Source organism: Ahaetulla prasina, chromosome 4, assembly GCF_028640845.1.
Source record: "Ahaetulla prasina isolate Xishuangbanna chromosome 4, ASM2864084v1, whole genome shotgun sequence".
In the NCBI taxonomy this organism is placed as follows: domain Eukaryota; kingdom Metazoa; phylum Chordata; class Lepidosauria; order Squamata; family Colubridae; genus Ahaetulla; species Ahaetulla prasina.
In genome coordinates this window covers 27,691,302-27,718,098 of record NC_080542.1, presented here as the reverse complement: position 1 = coordinate 27,718,098, position 26,797 = coordinate 27,691,302, and the positions used below count along the sequence as shown (strand labels likewise).

The following is a 26,797-nucleotide window of genomic DNA, read 5'->3' as shown; positions in this document are numbered from 1 at the left end:
AAACCTTTGGCAGAGAAACTTTTGATCATGTTTGTTCTGCTGTTCTGCAACCCCAGCCAAGCCCTGATGCCAATGTAGGATTCCCATAATGCCTTTACCTTTCAGCACCTTTCTTCCCCATGATTGCCCTGATCTCATCCAGCACCCATAAATTCTCATTAGTAGAAAGTGCTCAATCCATCTGAGTTTGCCAGCCAACCTTCTTCCAAATAGAAAGCAAGAGACTATGGTTTACTTTCAATAGCCACAAGCTGTGTTAGTTCTTCTAGCATCTTTACTATCAGCCAAAGCCTCCATTATTCCATTACTTCCCCCCACCCACCTCCCCAGTGTCTCTGATTTTAAATTACTTTTGAAAGCTTTTTAAAAGGTTTCCCACTCTTTTTGCTAACTCTGCATCATCCTCTTTTCTTCCTATGAGCACTATGTTCCAACCCTATTTCCAACTCCTCATCAGTAAAATATTGAGCTACAATAGGGAAGCAGAACTTGCAGGCAAAGCATTGGATGAAAATGTGAATGAAAATAACCACTCTGAGGATTGTACTTGCTAAGGACTGGAAAGGAAAAGAGATGCCCACTGTTGAAGAATGGATTTTGACTGAATTAGCAGAGATGGCAAAACTAACTGCTTTGTTTAGAGATAATTGATTATAATAATAATATTTTTATAATATTATAATATAATAATAATATTTTAATTTGTATGCCGCCCTTCTCCCGAAGGACTCAGGGCGGTGAACAGCCAAAATAAAATACAAAAGAAACAATACATACAATACTAAAAAACAACCCTTAAAAAACTTATTCAAATGGCCAAATTTAAAATGTAATAACGCCCTATAAAATTGACAGAAATTTCAAACCCATAAAATCAAATTAAAAATTTTAAAAATCAAGCCAGTCCAGCAAGGCGGAATAAATAGGTTTTAAGTTCGCAGCGAAAGGTCCTAAGGTCAGATAGTTGTCGAAGTCCAGGGGGAAGTTCGTTCCACAGGGTAGGAGCCCCCACAGAGAAGGCCCTCCCCCTGGGGGCCGCCAGTCGACATTGTTTGGCTGACCGCACCCTGAGGAGTCCCTCTCTGTGAGAACGTACCGGTTAGACAGCTTTATAAGAGTCTGGAAGCCATTTGTGGAAGAATTTAAAGAATAGTTTGGGTTAACCTCTTGACTGTTTTTGTTTTTTCATTTTAAATGTAAATGTAAATTATGATTAGATGTTGGATCAATTTAATTATTAGATAGAGATCTTCTCATCTGGAGCATTTGTTTATCTAACATAGTGCCTTTTTGTTGTTACTGTACTTTTCGAAGTATAAGACGCACTCCCCCCCCCCTCAAAAGAGGGTGGAAATGTCAGTGCATCTTATACACTGAATACAGCCATTTTTGGCCTCCTGAAGCCCTGCCCCATGTGTCCCGTTTTTGCAAAAAACAGGCCCGTTTTTTGAAAAAACAGGACAAGAAAAGGGTTTGGGAGGCCTGCAAAGTGCTCCTGGGAACCGGGGAGGGCAAAAACATTTTTCCCCCTTGCTTACCCCTTCAAAATCTTGGTGCTTCCTATACACCTGTGTTTCTTATAGTCCGAAAAATATGGTAATTGAAAAAGCTTATGGCTTATTTGTAGACTTGTTACAGAACACCTCAGTGGGGCTCTGCAATCTAAATATTTGTCAAATGGTTCTGCAGAAGTTTAGGGCTCTGCAAGGACTTGAAGAGATGTAATAGGCTGCAAAAGTAACCTCAAAGAACAGGAGGAAGAGTTGCAACTAAGACAACAATCAGACAAAAGATATTTTGAGTCCGGGACTGAAATGTACTTTGAGAAAATGTCTCAGATAAGATCATCTATATTACTCTCGAAGGAAGGGAGGGGGAAAAATACATTCAGACTTGCAAGATTCCATTACTGTAACTGTATAATAAAAATAGTATTAACATTCACAACTTTGGTCTCCTAGTTCAGTCCGTCTTGAAGAGCTGAATTAGATTCCATGACAACAAAAGGGGAAAAATTCTGCAAGGGACTAAGTTGAAAAAACCCTGTTTTTTCCCCCTATAGTCACTGATGTATGTCTGAAAGTGTGTTAACTTATCAGATGACACTTGCTCCTCAATCAGGGATTCTTGGATATTTTTAAAAACATTCCATAGCTTGGAAAAGTTTGAAACTCCTGATCTAAAAAATAAAGAGGGAACCAATATTGGATTCCAAATCCCATGGATGGGAGATGTGATCCAAGACCTGGAAAGATACAGGCTCCCCCAGGTTTAAGTATGGCACTCAAAAATATGGCATGTTCAAGCCTCTTGCCTCCTTGAGAATGTCACAAAGAGCACTAAGGGCTTTTTAGAGCACAGGCTGGCGAGGTAAGAGCCAATTCTAACTAGGGTGTCACTCCCAGCACTGACCTTGGAGGAGAATCAGAGTTACCACTCTGGACTGAGTAGATTATAACCAGAAAAGGTTCAAATATCAACAGTTATTGATTGTCCTCACTCAACACTCTTAATCTGATTAATAAATCAACCCATTTTTCCTGCTTATATAGTACACTGATATATTTATTCACCTGAAGGTTGGATCACACAAAGTACTAAACCAAGGAAACAAAGCACAATTAAAAGTGATCAAACAGGTATTCAGTGATACATTAAGCAATAATGAACACAGACGCATTACTTTGCCTTGTTATGGGGCTCAAAGGGGAGGAGGACCAAGCCATCAAGGGATTATGAACATGAGCATTCAATACATCCTGAGGCTACCATGATCTAACTTGGAACAAAGACAACAGAACAGAACAACAGAGTTGGAAGGGATCTTGGAGGTCTTCTAGTCCAACCCCCTCCTCAAGCATAAAACTAAATCATTTCAGACAAATGGTTGTCTAATCTCTTTTCTTTCTTTCTTTCGTCCAATTTCTTCTTTCTTCTTAGATGCTCCCAACACTGTGTGTCCAATCACACTTGGCCAATAAAAATTCTATTCTATTCTATTCTATTCTATTCTATTCTATTCTATTCTATTCTATTCTATTCTATTCTTTAAAGCTTTCAGTGTTGGGAACATCCACAACTTTTGGAGGCAAGTCATTCCACTGATTAATTGTTCTATCAGGAAATACTATCCTTAGTTCTAGGTTGTACACTGAGAGCATATGCACCAAAACAAATTCCTTGTGTGTCCAATCACACTTGGCCAATAAATTCTATTCTATTCTATTCTATTCTATTCTATTCTATTCTATTCTATTCTATTCTATTCTATTCTATTCTATTCTAGTTCTAGGTTGCTTCCCTCCTTGATTAGTTTCCATCCATTCCTTCTTGTCCTGCCTTCAGATGCTTTAGAGCAAGGGTCTCCAACTTTGGCAACTTTAAGACTTGTGGACTTCAACTCCCAGACTTCCTTCAACTTCCTGGGAGCTGAAGTTCCTTCAACTTCCTGGGAGTTGAAGTCCACAAGTCTTAAATATATTGACCATCAATTGTGTTGTAAATGTTGTACCTTGATGAATGTATCTTTTCTTTTATGTACACTGAGAGCACATGCACCAAGACAAATTCCTTGTGTGTCCAATCACATTTGGCCAATAAAAAATTCTATTCTATTTTATTCTATTCTATTCTTAAAGTTGCCAAGGTTGGAGACCTCTGCTTTAGAGAATAGTTTAATTCACCTCTTCTTTGTGACAAACACTAAAATATTGGAACACTGCTATCATGTCACCCCAGTCCTTCTTTTCATTAAACTAGCCGTACCCAATTCCTGTAAGTGTTCTTTATAGGTTTTAGCCTGCAGTCGTCTAATCGTCTTTGCTGCTCTTCTCTGCACTTTGTCTAGAGTCTCCACATCTTTTTTACATTTTACTACGTGGCTCAGTGTTTCCTAAAAGCCATATCTTCCTAGACATAAAAGCAGCGGAGTTTGCTGTTTTCCTATTTCAGGGTGAAATCTTCACACGCCCCAGCAATACTTTTCCACCCAGCACTCCTCGAAAGGTGGGCTTATTGTACTCGTTTCCCGGAATTCGCCGCCCTGTCAATCAAGAGGCAATTTATACGTCCGACAGGAAGACCCACCCACCCCCGTTCCACATCTCCCTCAAGCGGCAACCCATTCATTGATTCATCGGCTTCTGGCGGAAAAAAGAAGCCTGATTGAGGGCGGAAATGGCGTCGTAAGGGGCTGGTTTGGGCAAGTGGCGGCTGGAGTGAGGGCGGAAATAGCGTCAATGGCCGGGGAGGGGAGAACCAGGAAGAGAAGGAACGGTGCTTTGGGCGTGCGAGGCGCTGGAAGGGTGTGAGGGATGGTGCTCATTAAAGAGTTGTAAGTACTGGAGGGGCAGGGGTGGGCGAGGGGTGCGCGGGGGGGGGAAGGGTCAATGGGAAGGTGGGAGTGGCTCATAAAAAGGGAGTAGGTAACTGAGGGTCGCAGGAGCCGCTGTACACGATTACCCCTCCCCCCCGGTCTTTATTTGACTGTTTTATGTAGCATCTAACGGTTACATGGTCCAGAACTATTTTATATTGTATTTTGGATGCTGTGAAAATATTACCAACCTTAATTTAGATCTGACATTTGGATACGATGGGCTCTTTGGCTACTTTGAGTTCAAAGTAGCACTTTTTCCCCCCTGTTTTCTGAACAGCCTCAACTGAAGGGTTGGATTAAAACTTCTTTATTCCCAGCCAGAGTGCCTCTTGTGTCTCACAACTTCTGAAAGCACCACAATTCCTCCAGTTCTTCTTTCCTGCTCACAGATGGCATCCAGTTGAGGAGACTAAGAATAAACACACACTGCCACACAGCCGGTTGTCTGCCACTTAGATCTGACTCATTCCTTCTTTCCAGAGAAGATATTTTCTTCTTAATTACCGCCCTCCCAACATCAATATTTTTTTACTAATCTTCAGTAAGAAATATAGGAGAGGTCGCCAGCGAGTTTCACAATAGTTTCTTGGCTGCCTTTTTTCAATCTACAAACTGCTGTATTTTAGGAATAGATTTAACGGAACTTAATTAGAATAAACCCAGACATTTGCAAATGCAAAGTGTCACCGCAAATCATGCTTAGACAGTATTGGGGGAATTTTGCAACAGATTTTTCTTTGCTAACATGTTAGGACAGATAATAGTAGGAAATCTTAAGAAAAAAAGGTGTTTGAGATAACAAGAATGAAACTCTACTTTTCTGTTTCATCTTAATCAAGCAATAGAATCCCAGAGGATTTTATACAAGGAAGATTGAAGTCCTGGCATTTGTCCCATTCCATTCGATGGTTTTGGTTCTGAATAATATGTATTCAGTTGTATTTTACAATAGAAATTATCAACTCGTGACTTCTAGATGATGTTGAATTGTATCCCATCAAATCAGTTACTGGCTATATTGGTTGGAGATTTATAGAAGTTGTAGTCTAATTTAATGAGATTTGAGCAATAATTTCTGACCCCTGTTTTTATAATAGCTAATATTCTTCACCGTTCTCAGCCAGGGTGGATATATTGCACATTTCACTTAACAGACATGTACAGTGAAGTGTGATTTACAAACAGTTTATTAATTTAGGTGTATTGGTTTTGATTTAGTATTGCATGAGCTCAGCCATTGTTTATAAACCATGATTTGATTTAGCATTTTATGCGGATTCAGAAAATTGTACATTAGTCAGTAGACTATGGTTAAGCAGACTGTGATCTTAGTCTGAAATGTTATGTACTATTCTGGATAATGATATATGCATGCCTCTTGATCAGGGTTTCTCAACATGTGGTTCAAGAACCCGTGGGGAGATCCTCTAGATCCTCTCAGGGCTCTGCAAAATCAAAATTATTGCCACCCTATGTTAAAAAATACAAATTAAAATCCCATCAATCAATTATGAGAAGCAATAGTGCCAGCAAATATGTCAATTTTAATTTTTAATATAATAAATATTGATAAATATAATCCAAACAAACAGAACCTCTTTCGCTGTCCCCTATCATTTTTAAAAGTGGAAAGGATCCTGAGAGAGAAAAAAATTAAGAGAAAAGTCCTTGCTCTAGTTGACATGACAATAACCTTCAACATTCACTCCATAATCTTATGTTGATTGTAGGAACTGCTGTCATGGTCATCTCTATGGAAAAAACAAAATGTTCTGAATATAGTTAATTACAGGAATATATTTGTATTGCTTTCAGTTGACTCAGGCTAGTGCATGGGAGAGCCAACAGGAAACTATTTTGTGATAGATTAGATAATTAAAAAAGAAATCTCAGAATAATGCGCTAGCACCCATCTTTTTATCATGTCCAAGAAATACACATGAAAATAGTTATGAAACCACTAGGATTCAGATTGGACTGGGAGATTTTTCATTTATTCTGTGGGCTCATAAAGGCTAAAACCTTTTTTGGTTATACCTTTGTTCCTGCCTGGTTGGTAATGTGGATTGCTAAATTAGGAGCTTAGCTTGCTTGTGGACTTTTGATGTGTTTTCTAAATGTTATTATTGCTATCTTGTCTGCATCGTTTTTAACTTTGTTTTTGGTCTATATTTGATATTTTGCAAGCTGCCCAGACTCTCTTTTTGAGTTGGGTGGCCTTAATACACGTAATAAATATTTAAACATGCATGCCTCAAATTGCAAAATTTTCAGTGATCTGTTGTGCTTCTTAGGCACTAATATGTTACCTTTGCAAAAGGAGGCACAATTTCTGGTCCACAAATATCTAGTCATTTTTCCTCTCAAAACCCCAAACAAGTGTATTATTTAGTACTATTAAAAAAAAACCTTGGGGCAACAAGTTAGCTCATGTGGAAGTAAAATGGGGATAATTTATTATTTCTGTTATTTTATTGTTATTTGGTATTTGTAACCTTTTTTTTGTCCTCTTCCTTCAGTCACTTGGCAGTTAGATGGCCTTGCAAATCTGATAAGCATAGAGAAGTGACTGCTGACCAGCTTAGTTTATGATAATTCTGCAAATAAGCCTCCTGCTCAGAGTATAATAGAAAGCAATTGTGCTCTCTATATAATTGCTTTGAGATTTTTTTAATGGGAAGCAATGTTCAATAATAACGTCCATTAATTAAACTGCAGGATCCAATATAAATTGCTTTGTAACTTAATATAGTTATGGATTTTATCCATTGAACATAGTCACATCCTTTAAAATGTTTCCAGATGGATAGCGTCTAGTGCTAGCAATCAAAATTGTACTTAACTATTTCTATGTAGCAATTTAATATTTTCCTCATGACATTTTAATACAAAAAAGGGAGTGGGGTTAAAAGGGAGTTAATGATAAGAAAAGGTGGAAAGATTTTGTATGGACTGTAAAATTCTGTGGCTGAAGCAAAAAGATTTGAAAGGTCCTTATCTCAGGTCTCTTTAGGCAGAAAAAATGAGAATAAATATTCTAGTGATTAATGGAATATTTGTTGCAGACAAATCAAAAGGATCATGTTCCTTTAAAGTTTTTCTTTCTTGGGAGATCTAGGAAACAAACTAAGAATGAAAATCTAATGTGTTCCATCTGGTGTGGTAAGCAGACTTGTGGAGAATCCTTCGTAGCTCCAATAATTCAGTATATTTTCTAAGCCAGGGGTCTCCAACCTTAGTAACTTAGTAACTTTAAGGTTCGTGGACTTCAACTCCCAGAATTTCATCTCAGCTTTGCTGGCTGAGGAACTCTGGGAGTTGAAGTCCACAAGCCTTAAAATTATTAAGGTTGGAGACCTCTGTTCTAAGCGATCACAGCCGATTTGTTGGCAAAATATAGCAATGGGACTTAAACTTAGATCCCGCTTCATAGTGCTTTATAGCACTCTCTAAGCAGTTTACAGAGTCGGCATGTTACCTCCAATATCTGGGCCCTCATTTTACCGATGAATTTTGAGCCCATCAGGCTCAAACTCCTGGTTCTATTCTACCTAAATATTGTATTTGTGTGAATATATTCTGTACTCTTTTTATGTTGTAAAAAGTAGTGGTGGGAGAGACTGAAAATTTGAAAAATCTAACTATTTTCCTTCTCTTTCTTTTCCTCCCCTGCAACAACAACAACAACAAAAATCCAGCCGGGTAGTACTACCTTGCTCTGTAGAAGAGGTGAGTTATAATCCTTGCGCTGAGGGAAGTCCATAACCTTCTTGGCCCCACTGATAGAGATTGTGGGTACCGTTGGGCTCCTGTAAAATGGTCCAGAATTAGCTACATTCTGGCTTGCTTTGCCTTCCACTCATGAATAGATATCAGTATTCTTTCCTTTTCCTCGGGGGTGGGGAGAAACAGAATTTTTAAAAAACCCTCCCCTCCCCCGGTGTCTTTTTGTCATCTTCAGTACCAAGTGGGACAATTATTTTCCGTAGCTGAGGCTAGTAAGAATAACACCGGTGGCGGTGAAGGAATCGAGGTGCTGAAAAATGAACCCTACCAGCACGAGGGGGAGCAGGGGCAGTACACCCATAAGATCTACCACCTTCAGAGGTAAGAACCATCCTGGGTGTGGACAGGTGATGATGATGCTGGGTCTGAGGCCTTCCCTTGCTTCTTTCTCTCGCAGCAAAGTTCCAGGATTCATCAAGATGTTTGCCCCAGAGGGGTCCCTTGTTGTCCATGAAAGAGCCTGGAATGCCTATCCATATTGTCGGACGGGTAAGCCTGAAGGAGGGGGAAAGAGCCATCTTTAATATTGGCAGAAATAATTATTGACCAGCATGGTTTCTTTCAAGCTCTGTAATTCACATAAACATCCAGACTTCCAGATTTCATTGAATAAGGCAATTTTATTTTGGGTATACAGGTAGTCTTCAACTTACAACCACAACTGAGCCCAAAATTTACGTTGTTAAGTGAGAAATTTTTTAAATGACTTCTGCCCCATTTTATGACCTTTTTTTTGCCACTTTTGTTAAGTGGCAAATGTGGCAAGTTGTTAAACTAGTAACACAGTTACTACCCTGAGAATAAGCCCAATCGGGCTTTTGAGCGCATGGCAATAAGGCCAAGCGCTTATTTCGGGGTTCAAAAAAATATAAGATAGGGTCTTATTTTTGGGAAAACACGGTAATTGTTTTGTTAAATTAGTAGCACAGTAATTAAGTGAATCTGGTTTTCCCATTGATTTTGGTTGTCAGAAGGTTGCAGATGATCACATGATCCCAGGATATTCCAACCGTCATAAATGTGAGTCAATTCTCAAGCATTCAAATATAAACCACATGACCAGGAGGTTGCTTCAACAGTCAGAAGTGTGAAAAATGGTTGTAAGTGACTTTTTTCAGTACTGTTGTAACTTCGAATGGTCACTAAATGAACTGTTGTAAATTGAGGACTACCTGTACATTCCCTAATAGGCAGTATCTTGGTAGAGGACTCAGGGAGGACCCATTCACCATAACATTGCTTGCTCGGGGGATGAAGCTTGACATAATTTGCCAACAGATCTCCATTTATTATTATTATTATTGATGCGTGTAATCTGAAAATACCAAAGATCTACAAAATTGGTCAGAGCATTTGGTCAATGGAGCATTTAGAAGGGCATATGATCATTCCTGTTGTATTCTCTGATTTACTTTCTACATTGTTAGCATCACATGAACATGAGCCTGCTAATTCTAAATACCTTGGATTGACAACCTGTGGCCTTTTTCAGATGTACTTTCCAAAAAAAAAAAAAAGAAATCAACAACATGAATGAAATCCATAATAAAAGTTTTAGCATAGTTTTTAAAAAAGGAAAAAAAGTGCCCAAACTGTATTCTGTAACCCAGGAGAAAAATGGAAAATCCAGGATCTGAATCATATAGCCTGTTCTCTTGGCATCATCCTTCAGGCCACTGGGCCCTAAGCCCTCCCCAAAAAGTTAAATGCAATGCTTAGACACAAAAACATTCTCCATTTTGACTTTCTTGGCTCTGATGCATCCTGCCTATTGGGTGCTGGATTCTAGAATAACAGTTTGAGTCATGCATCGTTATTACTGTACTTTTATTGTTGGGGCAGAATAGTAAGATGTAATTTAGCAAGATTTTCTGTTTTGCTTTGCCACACTAATATGCTTTTTGTCTTTTCCCTTATTTTGGCCTCGTCTACTGCAGTTATTACGGTAAGTGACTTCTGAAATGAGTAGTTTTAGGAGGGGGCATTTTCCCTGGTTATTCCTTCCCATTCACAAAACGTCCCTAGCCTTGTGAGCACATTTGTTTCCTCTTAATACAGCCATCTCCAACCTTTCAAACTGCTGGCAGCAGGGTGGGTGAGTGGGAGAGAGGACAATTTCACATGCACTCTCACTGTTTGGCCAAATGGAGCTTCATGTGCTCATTGCCCCTTGCATAGCCCAGTTCCCAATGGGCTGCTCTAATACTTTCCTATGGGGTTTATCATTTATTCTATGAATTGAATTGTTACAGTCAATTCATAGTTGTACTAATTGACTCAGAGGACTTCAAGGTAACATCCCTGACAAGTGCTATATGGCCTTTAGTGCTTGCAGGTTCTATTGTCAGCACCAAGAATTCTTGTAACCTTGTTTGCTTTTTTCTCTTCGATAGAACGAATACATGAAGGATGATTTCTTTGTCAAAATTGAAACATGGCACAAACCGGATTTAGGTGAACAAGACAATGTAAGTGGAAGCCTGCAAATCTAACAGATTGTTTGTCCAAAGAATTGAGGTGCCTAAATCCTACCGATTTCTGTTCTTTACAAACAGCCCTCGGCTTAGAACCATTTGTTTAGTGACTGTTCAAAGTCATAGAGTCACTAAAAAAAGTGACTTATGACCATTTTTCGCACTTACAACCGTTGCAGCATCCCTATGGTTATATGATCAAACTTTGGACATTTGGCAACTTATAGCAGTTTATGATGGTTGTAATGTCCCGGGTTATGTGATTACTTTTTGCAACCTTTTGACAAGCAAGGTCAATGAGGAAGCCAGATTCACTAAACGACCATGTTACTAACTTTAACAATTGCAGTGATTCATTTAACAACTTGGACAAGAAAGGTCGTAAAATGGAGCAATACTCACTCTGTCTTGCTTAGCAATAGAAATTGGGGGCTCAGTTGTAGTTGTAATGTCAAGGACTACTTGTATAGGCAATTAGAACTTGCATTGCTGGACTCAAGTTTTATTACCCAGAAATATAATTGTGGTTAATCGGTAATTAGGGAACATTCAGAACACCACAGACTAGTTCTGGGTTGTACTGTTAGCTTCCAGAAAACCTTTGGAACAGTTGAGTCATTGCAGTTCAGGGAATTCAGCTTTACGTATCCCTATCAGCAATTATTTTCACGTCTGGCTAATTATGTAGAGAGGTTTTGAATTGTTGAGATTATGTGCTTATTGTGGCTTACTGTGACATGGGAAATTAAGCTGTGCTTTATTTCCTTGCCATATTGTTCAAATCCAGCCATTAAGGTTTCTATTTAACATTTAACAAGTCTACTTTATTTAACAAGTCCACTTTAATTACGGTTAAACTGTGGGTTATTATAATAGGGATGTGTTAAACTCAACGTTTGAGGCATAAAACGTGCCAGTTTTCTCTTTGAGATTTCTGGAAAAGACTGATTTGATTATTTATGGAGTGACTCTGGTTTTCCAGAAATAAATCTACCTCTCCAGAATTGGTTTGTGTTGTCTAGGCAGGGGGTCAACGGTGAGATTTTCATGCAGCGTGTGACACATTTAATAGGGAATAAAGCACTTAGAGTAAAGAGATTTTTAAAAAAAAGCAAAGCTGGAGCAAGAGCTTGCTTGATGCAGGAGCTCTGAATCAAAAGAATTATGTTTAATCATGATGTACAAAGTAGCCCAATGAAACAAGATTCTACAGGGCAATGTACAAAAGAAAGTAATGCAAAACCTAAATAGGAAAGCATTCAAAGTATCAATTATTTAAAAGTCCAAGCAAATGCAAAAGCTTGATGACAATGTGTCGTAGAAAAAAAATTGGAAAAAGTATTGGACAAAATATTCCAGAAGTTGATTGAAGTATCCAAGAAGATAGCATTCCCATATGCCACCCACCTGTTCCTTAAAGGAAGGCAGCTAGAGAAAAGTCCCTGGGGATCCCAACAGATTAAAAGAAAACTGGCAGCAATTTTAGATTCTGGCTGCATTCCTACATGCTAGTCATATTTCTTTTGTTAAAGAAGCCAGAGATATAAGCCAGTCTTTTAGAAAAGCAAAAATTCCATGGTTCATTTAAAATTTCCAAGGTAATGCCAAGTTTTTTTCCTTTTAAAAAACAACTGTTGACTTACATAACTATGTCTTGGTTAGATGCATAGAAAAGGCCTTATAGCAAACTGATTGAATAAAAAAAACATGAAACTTGCCCTGTTCACACATCATATTATACTATTTTACAATCAGTGAGCCAATAAAAACATAGTTTCAAATTGGTTGGGTGTTCCGAAACCATGATTATCTGATCTATATATAGCCATTTACTTGAACAAAAACCCACCAAAATAATTTGTTGGTGCTTCGTAAGTGGCCACAGGGTGATCCATATCTAGACCTTATTAAACTGTAAATTATGGGAATTTATTACATTTTTCATTTAAAATATGATGATTTCTTAAACTTTTCAATTAATGAATAGAGAGTAATCATATTTTAATTATAATTAAAATTCAATAGCAATAGCACTTAGACTTATATACCACTTCATAGTGCTTTACAGCCCTAAGTGGTTTACAGAGTCAGCATATTGCCCCCAACAATCTGGGTCCCCATTTTACCCACCTAGAAAGGATGGAAGTCTGAGTCAACCTTGAGTCGGTCAGGATCAAACTGCAGGCAGTCGGCAGTCAGCAGAAACAGCCTGAGTCCCACTCACTTCTTTTTAGAATGCAATTCTAAGCCGCCTTCTCAAAAGCCAGTCTGTAAAAGTTGCCTTGCTTTATTATGAGGTGTGAACTCAGTCACTGTCTAAAATATCATCAGTACAGTATGTATAAAATATAATTAGAAGCTATCCAGAATAATTTGATATTGTTAGAAACTTCTGAAATTGCAATTTTTCCTTTGCAGGTCCATGGGCTGGATGCAGATACTTGGAAAGATGTGGAAGTTGTTCACATAGACATTGGTGATCGGACACAAGTATCAGATGATGTAAGAAGATATTATCTGGGCTGTCCTTTGGCAGTTGGCATGATGGGTGACCTGAGATGAAGGCAGAGCAATGCTGGGTCATGAAAAGAGGACTGGGGCTACAGATAATTCATTTCTGGTGGCAAGAGTGATGACCACTTGTATCAGTTCCACTAACTGCTTGCTAAAGTTCTGGTGTCATTCTCAGTCTCTTTTGCTTTTCACTAGCTTTTAGATGTTAAACACTGCCTTTTTTCAACCTTCCTCTATAGCTAGTTTTTTTCCGTTCAACTGTAGCAGGAGATGTGCTGACTTGTTCTGACTACTTTTTAAATTTTTTCTTATCTACTGAATGGAGAAAAAATAATAGATATTCGGATTCTTCTTCTCATCACCGTTTGCTAGGATTTCTGTCCTGCATGCTGCCACCTTTTCTCAACTCTCTTCTCTTTCAGGATTACAAACCAGATGAAGATCCAGCTCTTTTCAAATCTCTGAAGACGAGCAGAGGCCCTCTCGGCCCTGACTGGAAGGTAATATCTACCCCACAAAAAGAAGGAAACAAAGAAGTACATTGCCTGCCCTCTTCCCTCCTCTCCCCAGCTTTCAGGCATTCTAGATTCCAAGAGAGGCTTGATGGGAAGCAACCTCATTAGAGTCCCCCCTAATTTGATTTGACCAAACAAGAGTTTGTGGTTATCAGGTTGTTTCTCATCCAAAATAGGAGATCAGTGCTGCTTTTTTCTGTAAGACTTGTTCACACTGTGCTGTCCCACTGGGCTGCTTAAGTTGCCTCATACATTTTAGAGGTGTTGTTATGCCACAGAATTCACCTGATGCTCTGCCAGACTAGCTTTCACAAGTTGACACTCTCTGAAAATGTTGCTGTTCAACTCCCATCATCACCAGCCTACATCTGGAAAGCATCGGGGTGGAGATGACAGATTAATAGCGTGAAGATCTAGATTGATTGCCTTGTCCTTAAAATACAACTGAGGGTCCCAGACCAGCCACTGCTTTCTCAGCCTAACACGAACCCCTTAAAGAAAAGTAATCTTGCTTTTCTTTGCTTGAAGGGTTGTCTGAAAGAATAAAGTTTTTTCCCCAAGTATATTATTTGTCGAGCAATGCAAACTGGATAAGAAAAATTCATGTGGGAAATTTTAATTTACTGTTAACTGCTCTTTCTGCTCCCCCCCCCCTCAAGTTCCTCTCAGGTGTTTCACCCAAGAGAAACATAATTTTAAATTTCCAGGATGATTGTGGGAAAGACCTACAGTATGTCCTCTCCAAGCCTTGAGTGATATTATGATTTTTAAAATAAATTCTTTCCAATTCATCAGAATGATGGAAATGGGAAATTATGTAAAGTGGCTTGTAATTTATGTCTACCCATCTGTCATCAGAAAACTCTCTAAACAGAACTGGGCCAAATTTGATATGTGGGAGAAACCAGCATGAGTTCAAAATGGGGCCGGGCCAGCCAAGAATTATTGAGGAAAAAAATTCAGAAAAATCCCCCCCATATCTTGCTTTAATGGGAAAGGCAATTGAGTTCAGATGGTGCTGCATGTTCCATCTAAGACCTCCTTCCTTTCCCAGTCCACAAATTCCATGTTCTCTGCATGCTTTCCTGTGTCAAAAGGAATATCCCATACATGATTGCAATGATGGTACAGGTAGCCCTTGCTTGCTGACTGCCTCGTTTAGTAACCACTAGAGTTATGATGATGTTTTTAAAAAACTGGCTTTGTGACCAAATCTCACACTCAAGACCCTCTCGGTGTCCTACGCTCACATGATTGCCATTTAGGTGCTTCACAACTGAGATGCGTTTACAACCATCAGAGCATTGTGTAGTCACATGATTGCCATTTATGTGCTTCACAGCAAGCGTCTGACAGGCAGAGCGAATGCAGAATATAATCACATTGTGGTCATTTGTTGTCTCAATGACTGGTGGTTTGCTTTATAACTAGGAAGTGACATTCAGAGTCTTTTGTAATCAGGTGATTTTCTGCTTAGCAGTGGAGTGGCCAGCCCTGATTGTGGCCACTAAGCGAGGATTACCTGTAACCGTATTTAATTACCAGCCAAATCTGTGAAATTGAATTTCATTTGTGTTCTGGCCCGTCCATTTGGAGGAGTCATTTGGAGGAGTGTGACTTCAGGCATGCCATCCGAAAGGTCACACATGGTCTTGGCTTGGATGAAATAGTGCAGCCTGGGCCTGCCATAATTCTTCTGATTTTATTTTCTCTTCCCCCACCCCACCCTTTTTTTGTTCCTGTTAGCGGGAACTAGCCAATAATGAAGATTGTCCCCACATGTGTGCCTACAAACTTGTGACTGTGAAGTTCCGCTGGTGGGGCCTTCAGGGAAGGGTGGAAAAGTTTATCCAAAAGGTGAGTTCAAGTTGCTTGTTCCGGTTCGAGAAAATTTGCTGGTTTGAACAGAAGTGGAATCCAAACCTCTGTTTGAGGGGGAAAGCCCTTCTCCCACCAGTAACATCCAGCTGATATCACTTTTTATGGCATAATAAGGTAGAGAGGTTGACTCTCAGTCCATTTTCTCAGGAGAAGCATAGAATTAACTATAAGTAGTCCTTGACTTACAAAGCATTGATTTAGTGACTGTTCAAAGTTATGACACTAAAAAAAGTGACATGATCGTTTTTCACATGTACAACTATTGCAGTGTTTCCATGGTCACACGATAAACATTCAGACCCTTGGCAGATGGCATGTATTTATGGCACTACCCAGTGTGGTCTCCTTTTGCAATCTTCTGAAAAGCAAAGTCAATGGGGAAGCCAGATTCACTTAACTGTGTTACTAATTTAACGACTGCAGTGATTCACTTAACAACTGTGGCAAGAAAGATTGTAAAAGGGGTCAAAACTCACTTAGCAACTGTCTTGCTTAGCAGCAAAAATTTTGGGCTCAATTGCTGGTCATAAATTGAGGAATATCTGTGGTTCAAAATGGCTGCCAGTCTTGCTTTTCTGTCTGAAGAACCTAGCCTAGATTTATTCTGTGACTTGATATCTAAAGGCTTAGAAAACTTATTTTGGTTCCCAATTTGGGCCATCTTGTATTCTCAGGATCTCAGTTTCTTAAAAGCTTCTCTTTCCTCTTGGACAGCAAGAAAGACGCCTCTTTACCAACTTCCATAGGCAGCTGTTTTGCTGGTTGGATAAGTGGGTGGATTTAAGCATGGCTGACATCAGGCGGATGGAGGACGAGACTCAGAAAGAGCTTGATGAGGTACTAAGGATAGTTACTAGTTTGGGAGCAGAGTATGTACTGGATGGGATAGCAGAGTAGCTTTCTTTCCCCAAGGAAAATCTCTGCTAAAATAAGAGACAAAACCTTTATTCATCTATAGAAGGAAATATAAGGATATTTTATATAACGAAGCATCCTAGCTAAAAATGAAGCACGCACTTTTTTTCCTTCAAAATCATGTTTTATTCTAAAAGAGTGCAAATAATAAAGGTTTTTTTTTAAAAAAAGACCTTTTTCTTTGTAGTAAGGTTACATCAATAATCTATAATATGGAAGTGGTATATGTACTCCATATGCAATCTCTTCCCATCCTTTTTGTGTCTGCTATACTTTTTCTCCAAGATATTGTTGCTGGAATTAGTATTTAAAACATTAGTTCTCAGCTTTCAGGCTAAGAGCAAGTATAGTAACAGCAGCAAAACCACCAGTTTTTAGTGATACTATATTGAGAAGGACTTAAATCATCTATTTCAAGTTGGAAAGATTTCAACCCCCTCCATCAAAAATCTTTTCAAATAGATTTTTAAAAATTGGCCCAGTTATTCCCCATATTGTTATTTTGTGCTTTTGATACCAATTAATTAAAATTAAAAAGGAGAGGTAGTGTCTTGCTTTTGCAGTAGTGTTTCTCAACCTTGGCAACTTGAAGATATATGAGGACTTCAACTCCCAGAATTCCCTAGCTAGCCATGCTGGTTGGAGAATTCTGGAAGTTGAAGCCCAAATTGCCAAGATTGAAAAACACTGTTCTACATGTTTGTCTGTTTCACTGTATATTCATAAACAGCCATCTATGATTAAAATATGGAAATATGTAAATACATTTTAATTCAGTTGATTACTTGATTACTGCTATGAAAGACAAAATTGTTTTGACTTCACAAGTGGAATCAAGGCTAGGAGAAATCGAAGTGGGCCAGACCGTTTAGGAAATTATTCTTGCAAGAAAGCCATTCAACAGAAATTCTGTATTCTATTGCAGATCCGCCAGAAGGGCACAGTGAGAGGCATGACTGTCGGGGATGAATGAGTGCCCCCTACTGCCTAGAGGAAGAAACGACAAGGTTGGAAAAAACAAGAGTGGAATAAATAGCATGCTGGAAAAAATGTAGGGAGTTTATTCAAAAGCTCATGTCTCAGCTTAATGCAATAGAAATGCAAGATGTTTGCCACACACAGCTCCTTTGCTCCTGCCACTATAGTGCAAGTAAACTGAAAAAAGAAGACTATAATTAGCCATAGAAGCCATTTTCGTGTGGTTGTTAAGGCATCAGGCTAGAAACCAAGAGACTGTCAGTTCTACTTCCACCTAGGGCACAAAGCCAGCTGGGTGACCCTGAGCCAGTCATTCTCTCTAGCCCCCAAAAAGAAAACAATGGCAAACACTTCTTAAAACCTTGCCAAGATAACTGCAGGTACTTATCCAGGCAGTCACCAGGAGTCAACGCTTACTCAAAGGCACAAAACAAAACAATATGTCTGCTTTAGTGCAAGCTAGGATATTAATTCATGATTTAAAATTTGGCTGGGGTTAAACAGGAAATTAGAGCTAATTATTGATTTCCTGGCTTACTTGAATCAATTGTGAGAGGGCTGCATGCACAGGAAAAAATTTGTCACATCTTATTTAACAGAGATCTGGCTGTGCAGATGTGGTCAATATATATATCATTTTTCTGAGAGATGATCATATAAAGCTAAAATTAGTAGGGATATTTTAAGGCCACTTCATAATTTACATTTCATTACTTTTGAAACCTTCTTATGATTAGAGCTATAAATTCAAATAGGCTTTGCAGATTCACACTAGCTATATTTTTTAATCAACAAAGCGTAAATGTAACTTCCTCAGTTTGGTATCTTTCAGTTCAAATTCCCTTTGTTCTTGGCCAGCCTATGACTTGTAATCTGAAACATCTGAACAGCATCCGATGGAGGAAAGCTGGTTTAAATCTTTCAGTTAGCATTTATCTTAAACTTCATTTGTATGTCTAAATTGCAATTTTGTAATTATAAAACAGAAACAGCACATAGAATGTTTTTTAAAGAATGCTAAATTAATTTGTACTATAAATTCCACTTTAAAACATAGAATATAAGCACAGATGCAATAAGCAAGCTGGCCATAAGCAATCTGCTTTAAAAAAGTAGAATGGCAGACATTTTGATTGAAAGATCCCCTTTGAAGATTATAGCCTGGTGTCCCAAAAGAACAAGTTTGGGCCTCTTCCACAGTGGTAAGGTTAAAAAATCCTTACTTTGGGGACTTACTATATGTTAGCAATAACAATAGCACTTATATACTGCTTCATAGTGCTTTACAGCACTCTCTAACCCAGGGGTGTCAAACTCGCATTGTCATGGCGGTATCATGCATATGATGCATCCGGCCCATGGGCTGTGAGTTTGATACCCCTGCTCTAAGCAGTTTACAGAGTTAGCATATTGCCCCTAACAATCTGGGAGTTCATTTTACCAACCTCGGAAGGATGGAAGGATGAGTCAACCTTGAGCCCTATCAAGTTTGAACTCCAGACTGTGGGCAGAATTAACCTGCAGTACTGCATTCTAACCACTGTGCCAGTAGGGCTCTTTAGCTAGTCAAAGACTCAAAGGAAGGCCTCAGATTTTTAAAGTAGTTCTTTCATTCAAGTGAAATTGAGAAAAAAATAGTGTTTGGTAATCAGGAATAGTTTGTACTCATTAATACACACCTTCCATTGTCTTCATCTTCGTCAGCTAAGACCACATATCTTACAGATAAATCTAAACTAGGCAGAAGTTACATTAGGATTGAAGAGGACACCCTGATAACTGTAATAGAGGAGCAAAGGTTTTTAGCTTGTTTAACGAAAGCAAGAAAAATATTCTTAATTTAAAATAAAAGGCCATAGCTGGAATTTTGCTCAATGTGTATATTTTGAAAGCAGTATTTAATTCCTATAATAGGGATGCCAACAAGGTCTTTTCCTTGAATTCAATTATTTCATAGTTGGCTCTGATTAATTCAGTGTTCCTCAACCATGGCAACTTTAAACGAGTCTAGGACAACTTGGCATGGCCAATTCACTACAGGGAACTCATCATGGTCAACTTGTCTTGGTCAACTCACTGCAGGACAAGAATTACACTACTATCAAAGAAATGATGGAATAGAATCATTAAAGAAAGAGAGGTGCAAGAGGAAGGACAAAATGAAACGTGAATGACAAAAATTAAAATAATTTTTTAATTGTTTTAAATACTCAAATTGTTGAATTGTCCCACAGCAAGTTATCCCACATTTGTCTCATGGCGAATTGGCCTGCACCAAGTTGTCCCATTCTGACTTTAAGCATGCTGACTGGGGAATTCTTGAGTTGATGTCCATATATCTTAAAGTTGCCAAGGTCAAGAAATACTTTTCTAGTTAAAACAGGGGTAGTGTCAGCTTTGGAAGCCATACTAGGCCGTACTTCCCTGCTGCCACTTTCTCCTGTGTGGGAAAGTAGGAGGGGGGAGGGGGATTTAGTAGAGTGGGCCATTAGACACAATAACATTCTTCCTGCTGGTCAAGGTCAGGCTGATCCTGCATCTGGAGAAAGAGTGGTTGGAATGATGTCTCGATATGGGACGGTTGGCGATTGGAACATGTGATCAGCAGAGAAGTTAGGGGTTGGTTTTGGAGTTTTGATTTACTGAGGGAAAACTCGGATCTCTCAGATTTGGATTTTCCCAGATGTGCCAGTTTACCTATCCTAATAAAAGAACTTTGAAAGATGCCTGCTTCAAGTTTTTACTTGGGGAGGGGGTTTTCTGGAACGCTGACAGGTAGATTCCACAGGCCGCAGGCTGCCTGTCTTTTGTTTCATATGTGTGGAGTTTTGAATACACCATTCAAGCATCCAAAAATAGAAAGCAAGGCACATAAGCAGTTGCCACGCAAGGCCTGGTTGAATATCCCTATTTGTTTATGCAAAGTGTGAGTCAAAGAAAGCTGAATTTCACTAAGCCTGTTCAGGTTTAGACTCAAGTTTTGTCCTTAGAGAAAATATTACATTTTGCTCATTTTTCCCTGTCTCTTTTCTCTCTAGATGCAGTGCCGGTTCTGACCTGAGATTGGATTTATCCTTTTGGGACTTTGTCTTCTCCCTCTTCCTCCCTCTCATGAACTAGGAAGGGGGAGATGAGCTCTTCCTTTCATTCCATCTACTTGGTCCTAAGATATTCCAAGCTGTCCCTGATTTTACCAACCTGGGAAGCCTCATGAAATTGCTGCATATTACTTACTGATCATGGATTAATAGTGTCCTTACTGCATGAATGGGATATCAAAGGGGCCAAGGACCCTTCAGGGGCTGGGGGCATCTCCTTTTTCACACTGCAGAGTCAGCAATGCATGAATATTAATAACATTAATCTGAATATTCTTTAGAATCATACTTCAGCGGGTGGGTGGGGAATTTATAGGAAGTGGGAAAACAAAAAAAGGGTTTTAATTGGGAGGGAGGAAATTTAAAGTTAGGAATATAGTTAGTTTCTCTTTCACAGTGGAGTTTTAATCCGCCCATGAAAACTTTCTCCCTTTTTGAAACCATTCAGCTTCTAAAGCTGTGGAGGGTAAAATGAAGTTTCCGCTCCAGGAGTTTTCCTATGCATGCTACATGTTGGAGTCAAACATGTCACTAGGCCGGGCCAGTTACAGGCAGAAATATATCTCCCATTTGACCTGATTTTCAGACATGGCATAAACTGCATCATCAATATTTGGTGGGACAGTTTCCTGCTATATTTTTCTGCTTTGAAGTAGCACTGGGACTTTCTCTTTAATTCAGGGTCTTTTTCCTTGCTTCCCCTCACCTTCCCCTCCTGTTCCAGTGAAGCTGGGAACGCAAATAATTTTCCATTTGGGGAAGAGGTGCTTAGAAGCATTTCAAGCCTTCTGGGGATCAAGGGGAAAGAAACAGACTTGGAGGCCCTGGGCTGTAGTTCAAGGATCTGCAACAGTATTTTTTTTAAAAAGGAAAACACTGAAAATCTTTTTTTAAAAAGTAAAACAGTAAATAAACTTGAAACTTGAGTTTTTGTTTAATTCTTACATTGGGTGAGAGTCATTGACTGCTGCATATTATTTCAGTCTTTTTTGTAATTTGTGTTCTCTCAGTGCACTGAAGATCAAAATGAAACATGTAATGCAATTTCAAACCTTACTTTTTTGCACCTCAGATTATTATAGACTTTCTACAGAAGACCCCACTTGTAAATGTGTGCTTCTCTGGTGTGTTGGCTTCATACCCTAGATGATAGGAATTCGGTTTTTTACTTGGAAAACGAGGCAGAGAGCAGAACTGCCCAGATGCTTTTTTAGTTGTTCCCTGGGCAATGATTCCAAAGAAGTGAGGTTTGAAAAGCATGATTGCAAGAAATTGAAAGACAAAGCTACACCAATGGTATTCATGCTCTGTGATAATCTGATTTAATTTGTGCTGTCCAATTAAAGACCATCTGGGTGATTAACTCAGTAACTTTATAATTACAAACATTGGCATACTGCTAAAACAAATTTAGCTCTTCTCTACAAGTTTTCTAATTCCTCACGGGGGCTTAAAACCATCCTCAATGATGAAGTCCTTGGTGGTCTCTGAGCTTAGTTGTTTTTTTTTGTTTGTTTGTTTTAATTTTGCATTTATATCCCGCCCTTCTCTGAAGACTCAGGGCGGCTTACACTATGTTAAGCAATAGTCTTCATCCATTTGTATATTATATACAAAGTCAACTTATTGCCCCCAACAATCTGGGTCCTCATTTTACCTACCTTATAAAGGATGGAAGGCTGAGTCAATCTTGGGCCTGGTGGGACTTGAACTTGCAGTAATTGCAAGCAGCTGTGTTAATAATAGACTGTCTTAGCAGTCTGAGCCACCAGAGGCCCAGAGGTTTGCTTGCAGATGTTTCACTACCCAATTAGGTAACATTAACAATGTGGATCAGTGTGGAGTTTGTTCCTTGTTTATATTGATTAGGGTATTACTTCAGCTTGATTGTTTGCTGGTGGTAATCCATGCTTCTCTTGAAATGGGAACGATTGTGAAAACCATGCCTTGGCAAGTCGAGTTATTCTGTATATATGGAGCAAATCCCAAGCTAAACCATCTCCTGTTGTTACTTGATGATGATGTTCATCCATCATTTTCGAAGAGGACCTTGACATCTAATGGGTTGTGGGCTGTCCGCTGTGTGTCTGCAGGTGGCTGGTAAGGCCTATATAGGCACAGAATGTTCTGCCACATGTTGGGCAGATGTGTGGGCACCACTATTCCAGCATTTGCAGCTCTGGCTTTGCGGAGTGCTCATTTCTGTTGTGCTATGGTTGTTCTTCTGTCTTCAACTGTCTGGCAGGCCTTGGTGGATCAACGTGCACCATGTTGATCGAACTTGTGCCAGGGTTTCCCAAGAGGTGGTGTCAATATCCAGGGACTTTAGAGAGGTTTTCAGCATGTCTTTATATCACTTCCTCTGTCAGCATATTGCCCCCAAAAACCTGGGTCCCCATTTTATCGAGTTTGGAAGTCTGAGTCAGCCTTGAGCCCCGTCAGGATCGAACTCCAGATAGAAATTTGTGGGCAGAGTTTTCCAACAATGCTGCATTCTGTCCACTGCACTATCCTGGCCATAGGCTGTATTTTGCGTGTGTGTTTCTATTCCTTAGTTACTAGATTGCCGTGGGAAAGTGATATTGTACTTGGCTATATATAATGCTTATGCAATGTAGCCAGGGGTGAAATGTAAAATTTGTTACTATTGGTTCTGTGGGCGTGGCTTGGCGGGGGGGGTGTTAATGTGATTGGGTGGACGTGCCAGTTTTTTTTTTTTTAACTTTTTAACTTTTAAAAGCATTTTTTCTACAACCTCTTTGGCCGAAGAGGCTGTAAAAAAAATGCATTTAAAAGTCTATGAAGATAAGTCAACTCAGCTGGGATCGCCAGAGGAGCCTTTTAAAAGTATTTTTTTTTACAACCTCTTTGGCTGAAAAAATGCTTTTAAAAGGTTCAGACGATCCCAGTTGAGCTCCGCGATCATCAGAGGCTTTTTTTTACTTTTAAAAGCATTTTTTCAGCCGAAGAAAAAGTGCTTTTAATAGTAAAAAAAAACCCTGATGATCGCACAGCTCAGCTGGGCATGTGGGGGCGGGCAGGGGTTTTTGCTACCGGTTCTCCAAACCACCCGCCGCCATCGCTACTGGATCAAGTGATCTGGTCCGAACCGGGAGGATTTCACCCCTGAATGTGCCCTTATGCTAGGCAAGGGCCGTACAGAACAATTTTTTGCTGTTCAGGTTATTATGAAATGAATAAATGCAACAAAGTTGGTAGAGGGGTATAGGCAATGCCTGGGTTAGGAACATCGACTTACAACCTGTACTTATGCTGTAAAGCCTATTAATTTTGTTTACAAATGAGTTAAATGCAACGGTTCATAATAACAAACACACTACTTTGTAACCCTCATGAAAACATTATATGGCTTCAGCGGAGGAAGGTGAGAACACAGTCTGCCATTTTAAGTTGAAGAGAATAGATTCTCTTGGAAAAGAAGCTAGAAATTTGGCAGCATTTATTAGTTTTTCAAAAGGAGGTAAGTTTAAAGAAGAAAAGTCAAGATATACACAAAGAGGTATACACAAAGAAACGAGGATTTGAGGTGATAAAATGAAACGGGGAATGGTATAAGTATACATGAGATTTAATTGCAGTTTTGATTCCTTACTTCACACCTTTAGTTTCTTTGGCTTATTTCTACAAACTTCTTTTCTGCACTGTAATATTGCTTGAAGGAAATAGCCTGATGGGTATATACAGATATAAATCTTTGCCTTGCTTTACCCTGATATATTATTTTTCTCCACTAAATCTATATTGCCCTAAACTCCACCTCATCTTTCCAGTGACAGCATTACAGATACTGTCTCTTCTATGTAATGCCTGCAATTTAATTACGTTGGCTTCTATTTAAATGGTACTTGGGCTGCCTGGTTTTTAAATACCCTTCATCCATTCAGCTGAAAGGTGCAAACCTTAGCCGAATTGTTAGGTCTTGTTCCTGTTCCACTGGCTGGGATCAAATTCAGCCACAATACTCTTCCCCCATCGTAGCCTACTGATTAAATCTTTCCACTAAGGTTTGCAGAACTGGAAGCCTGCTAGCTGACTGCGCCCCTCTTCCAAATGCTGTACTGTATTGTGCAATTTTTAAAAGCTTGAATTCCTTTAGAAAAAAAAAATCCCCTGCTTGAGGCTTGCATCCACTACATTAGAATTACTAGGGAGAACCCAAACCATTCAATTCCCACTCCAAGCTCAGTTGACAGTAAACTGTGGGTGGAGTTGTAGGGGGTCTTCCCACTCCTGCTGAGAAACCCAGGCTGCTCTAGGAAATGGGTTAATGATTGCTGCAGGTTTTACTTTCTCTTTTTCTGCTTGTAAAACAACTACTACAACAACAAAAAGATGTCAGGGGAACTGGCTTCATGCATAGTGGCTTGAGTGTATTTCACCTTTAACCTACCTGTTTCCCCAGAGGCAGTCACAACTAGGGGCAGAGAACACCTGTTGTAAAGCAAACCTATTTTTTTAAAAAAATAAAAAATTAGGGCAGCTACCTCCTGGATGCTGAAAGTTGAGCGGGTGGGAATGACATAGAGTACAGTAGTGGGTTCCACTTACCTTAGCTACCGATTCAGAACTGTGAGCGCGCACGGTGCTTCTGCGCATGCACGAAGCGTCTGATGACGTCCAGGCAGGTGGAAGGAGCCTCCCGCCACAGCCACTATCGGTTCACCCGAACTGATGCAAACTGGTAGAAACCCACCACTGATACAGTATGATAGAATAAAGAGCAGAGAATCACTCAAGGATGAGCTGAGCTAATGTTACCCATGAATCAGTAATACTTAAACAGCAACAGAAGCTGCCTTTGGTTTCTGCTGTCTGTTTTTGGGATTTTCCATTGGATTACTTAATTAAAATCCCCTCAGTTCTCCCGGTCCTTCATACCTTGCATGATATATTCACTGAGAAATATGGTATCTTTGGTCTCTGTACCACAGTATCAAAGTTCCCTTTCAGCGGGTATAACTATTTTGGTTTTGCATCTGCTTTCTGATTCTTATCAGCTGGGCTTTCTCCAGAAACTATGATGCTAGAATTTCCAGGAAGTCATTGGTACCAATCCCTCCATTGGTAGAATATGTATGAGATAGTGTTGTTTATTTATCTGAGGTATCTATTTGTCAAAAACACATTAATTGCTATCGGGTGTAGAGGGGCTGGTTGTGAAAATGCAGCTAAGTCATTAATTTTTTTAAAAAAAATATCATTTCTAGGTGCCCATTGGCTTGATTAAATTTTGACAAAGCAGTAGGAAATGTACCAATTTTTGTCTAACTTGTTGCTTTGCATGCAGCCGGCATTGAATCCTACCCTCAACCAGGGCTAGGTTCAATGTGTAATTTGTATTTTATTTGGTTTTAAACCTTTATTGTAACTCTGTGGTTCTGTTGCTAAACATGCTGAACCACATTCGATCAGTGTGTTGTGCAAATCTACTCCATGTGGTTTATGATTCAATGCGTCTTACAAACTCAGAAAATTACTTAATTTTCTAACACATTTAAATTAACCACGGGTAAGTGGCTTATGCAGTATAATTAATAATGGAACTTCATATGACCTTTTAGTTTTGTGAATGCGTACACAACATTATTTACAGTCACCTGCTTTGTAGCAGTTTTACAGGTCTATTGCTGAACATGTCTAGCAGCATATGTGCTAGTGGGGTGAGGAATGATGAAACATGCACAATCACCACACACACTGTGTTGTGCTTGCATACATTACAATGCAATTATGAAAGAGTAGAATTTGTACTGTAATGTCACAAAGCAAGTTCTATTATTTTGGCATCATTGTGGTTAGGAACAGAGAAAAAATGGTATCAACTGGACTTTCTGTAAAATTCCAGGAATGTGGCAGACTCATCTGATGTGAAAATCCACTGTCAGATTTCTTTGTGTTGAATAGATTTGATCTCCTTGCTTCCCAACATGGAGCCCTTAAAGTCTGTTGGATGGAAACTCAGCCAACTTAACACAATAGTGTGGGAACTGAGACATGCTGATTAAACGTTATGAGATAAATATTTGGAGGGGCATTAGTTATCATTTCTGAAGTGACCTAACTGCATTGATATTTTGCATTTCAGATTACAAAGCTGCCAGCATTTGTAGGCATCCATGCTGATGTCTGAAATTCTGCGCACCTTTATTTTCATTAATTGAAAAAAAAGGGGAAATTCACAATCAACGCAACAACCTGTCTTCTGAAACTGTGATAATCTGTGATTTCCCCATGTAT

The 26,797-nt window shown here is 39.2% G+C and overlaps 1 protein-coding gene across 1 annotated transcript; it reads left to right on the top strand.

Moving 5' to 3' along the window:
- The first annotated feature begins 4,222 nt into the window (after window positions 1-4,222).
- LOC131197672 (phosphatidylinositol transfer protein beta isoform-like) lies at window positions 4,223-21,465 on the top strand. Its single transcript, XM_058182022.1, has 12 exons — window positions 4,223-4,333; window positions 8,077-8,107; window positions 8,340-8,485; window positions 8,562-8,653; window positions 10,102-10,109; window positions 10,558-10,632; window positions 13,057-13,140; window positions 13,575-13,652; window positions 15,414-15,524; window positions 16,263-16,385; window positions 17,389-17,470; window positions 20,480-21,465. The coding sequence occupies exons 1-11, from the start codon at window positions 4,314-4,316 to the stop codon at window positions 17,434-17,436; spliced, it is 816 nt and encodes a 271-aa protein (XP_058038005.1). The 5' UTR covers window positions 4,223-4,313; the 3' UTR covers window positions 17,437-17,470; window positions 20,480-21,465.
- Window positions 21,466-26,797: the final 5,332 nt, after the last annotated feature.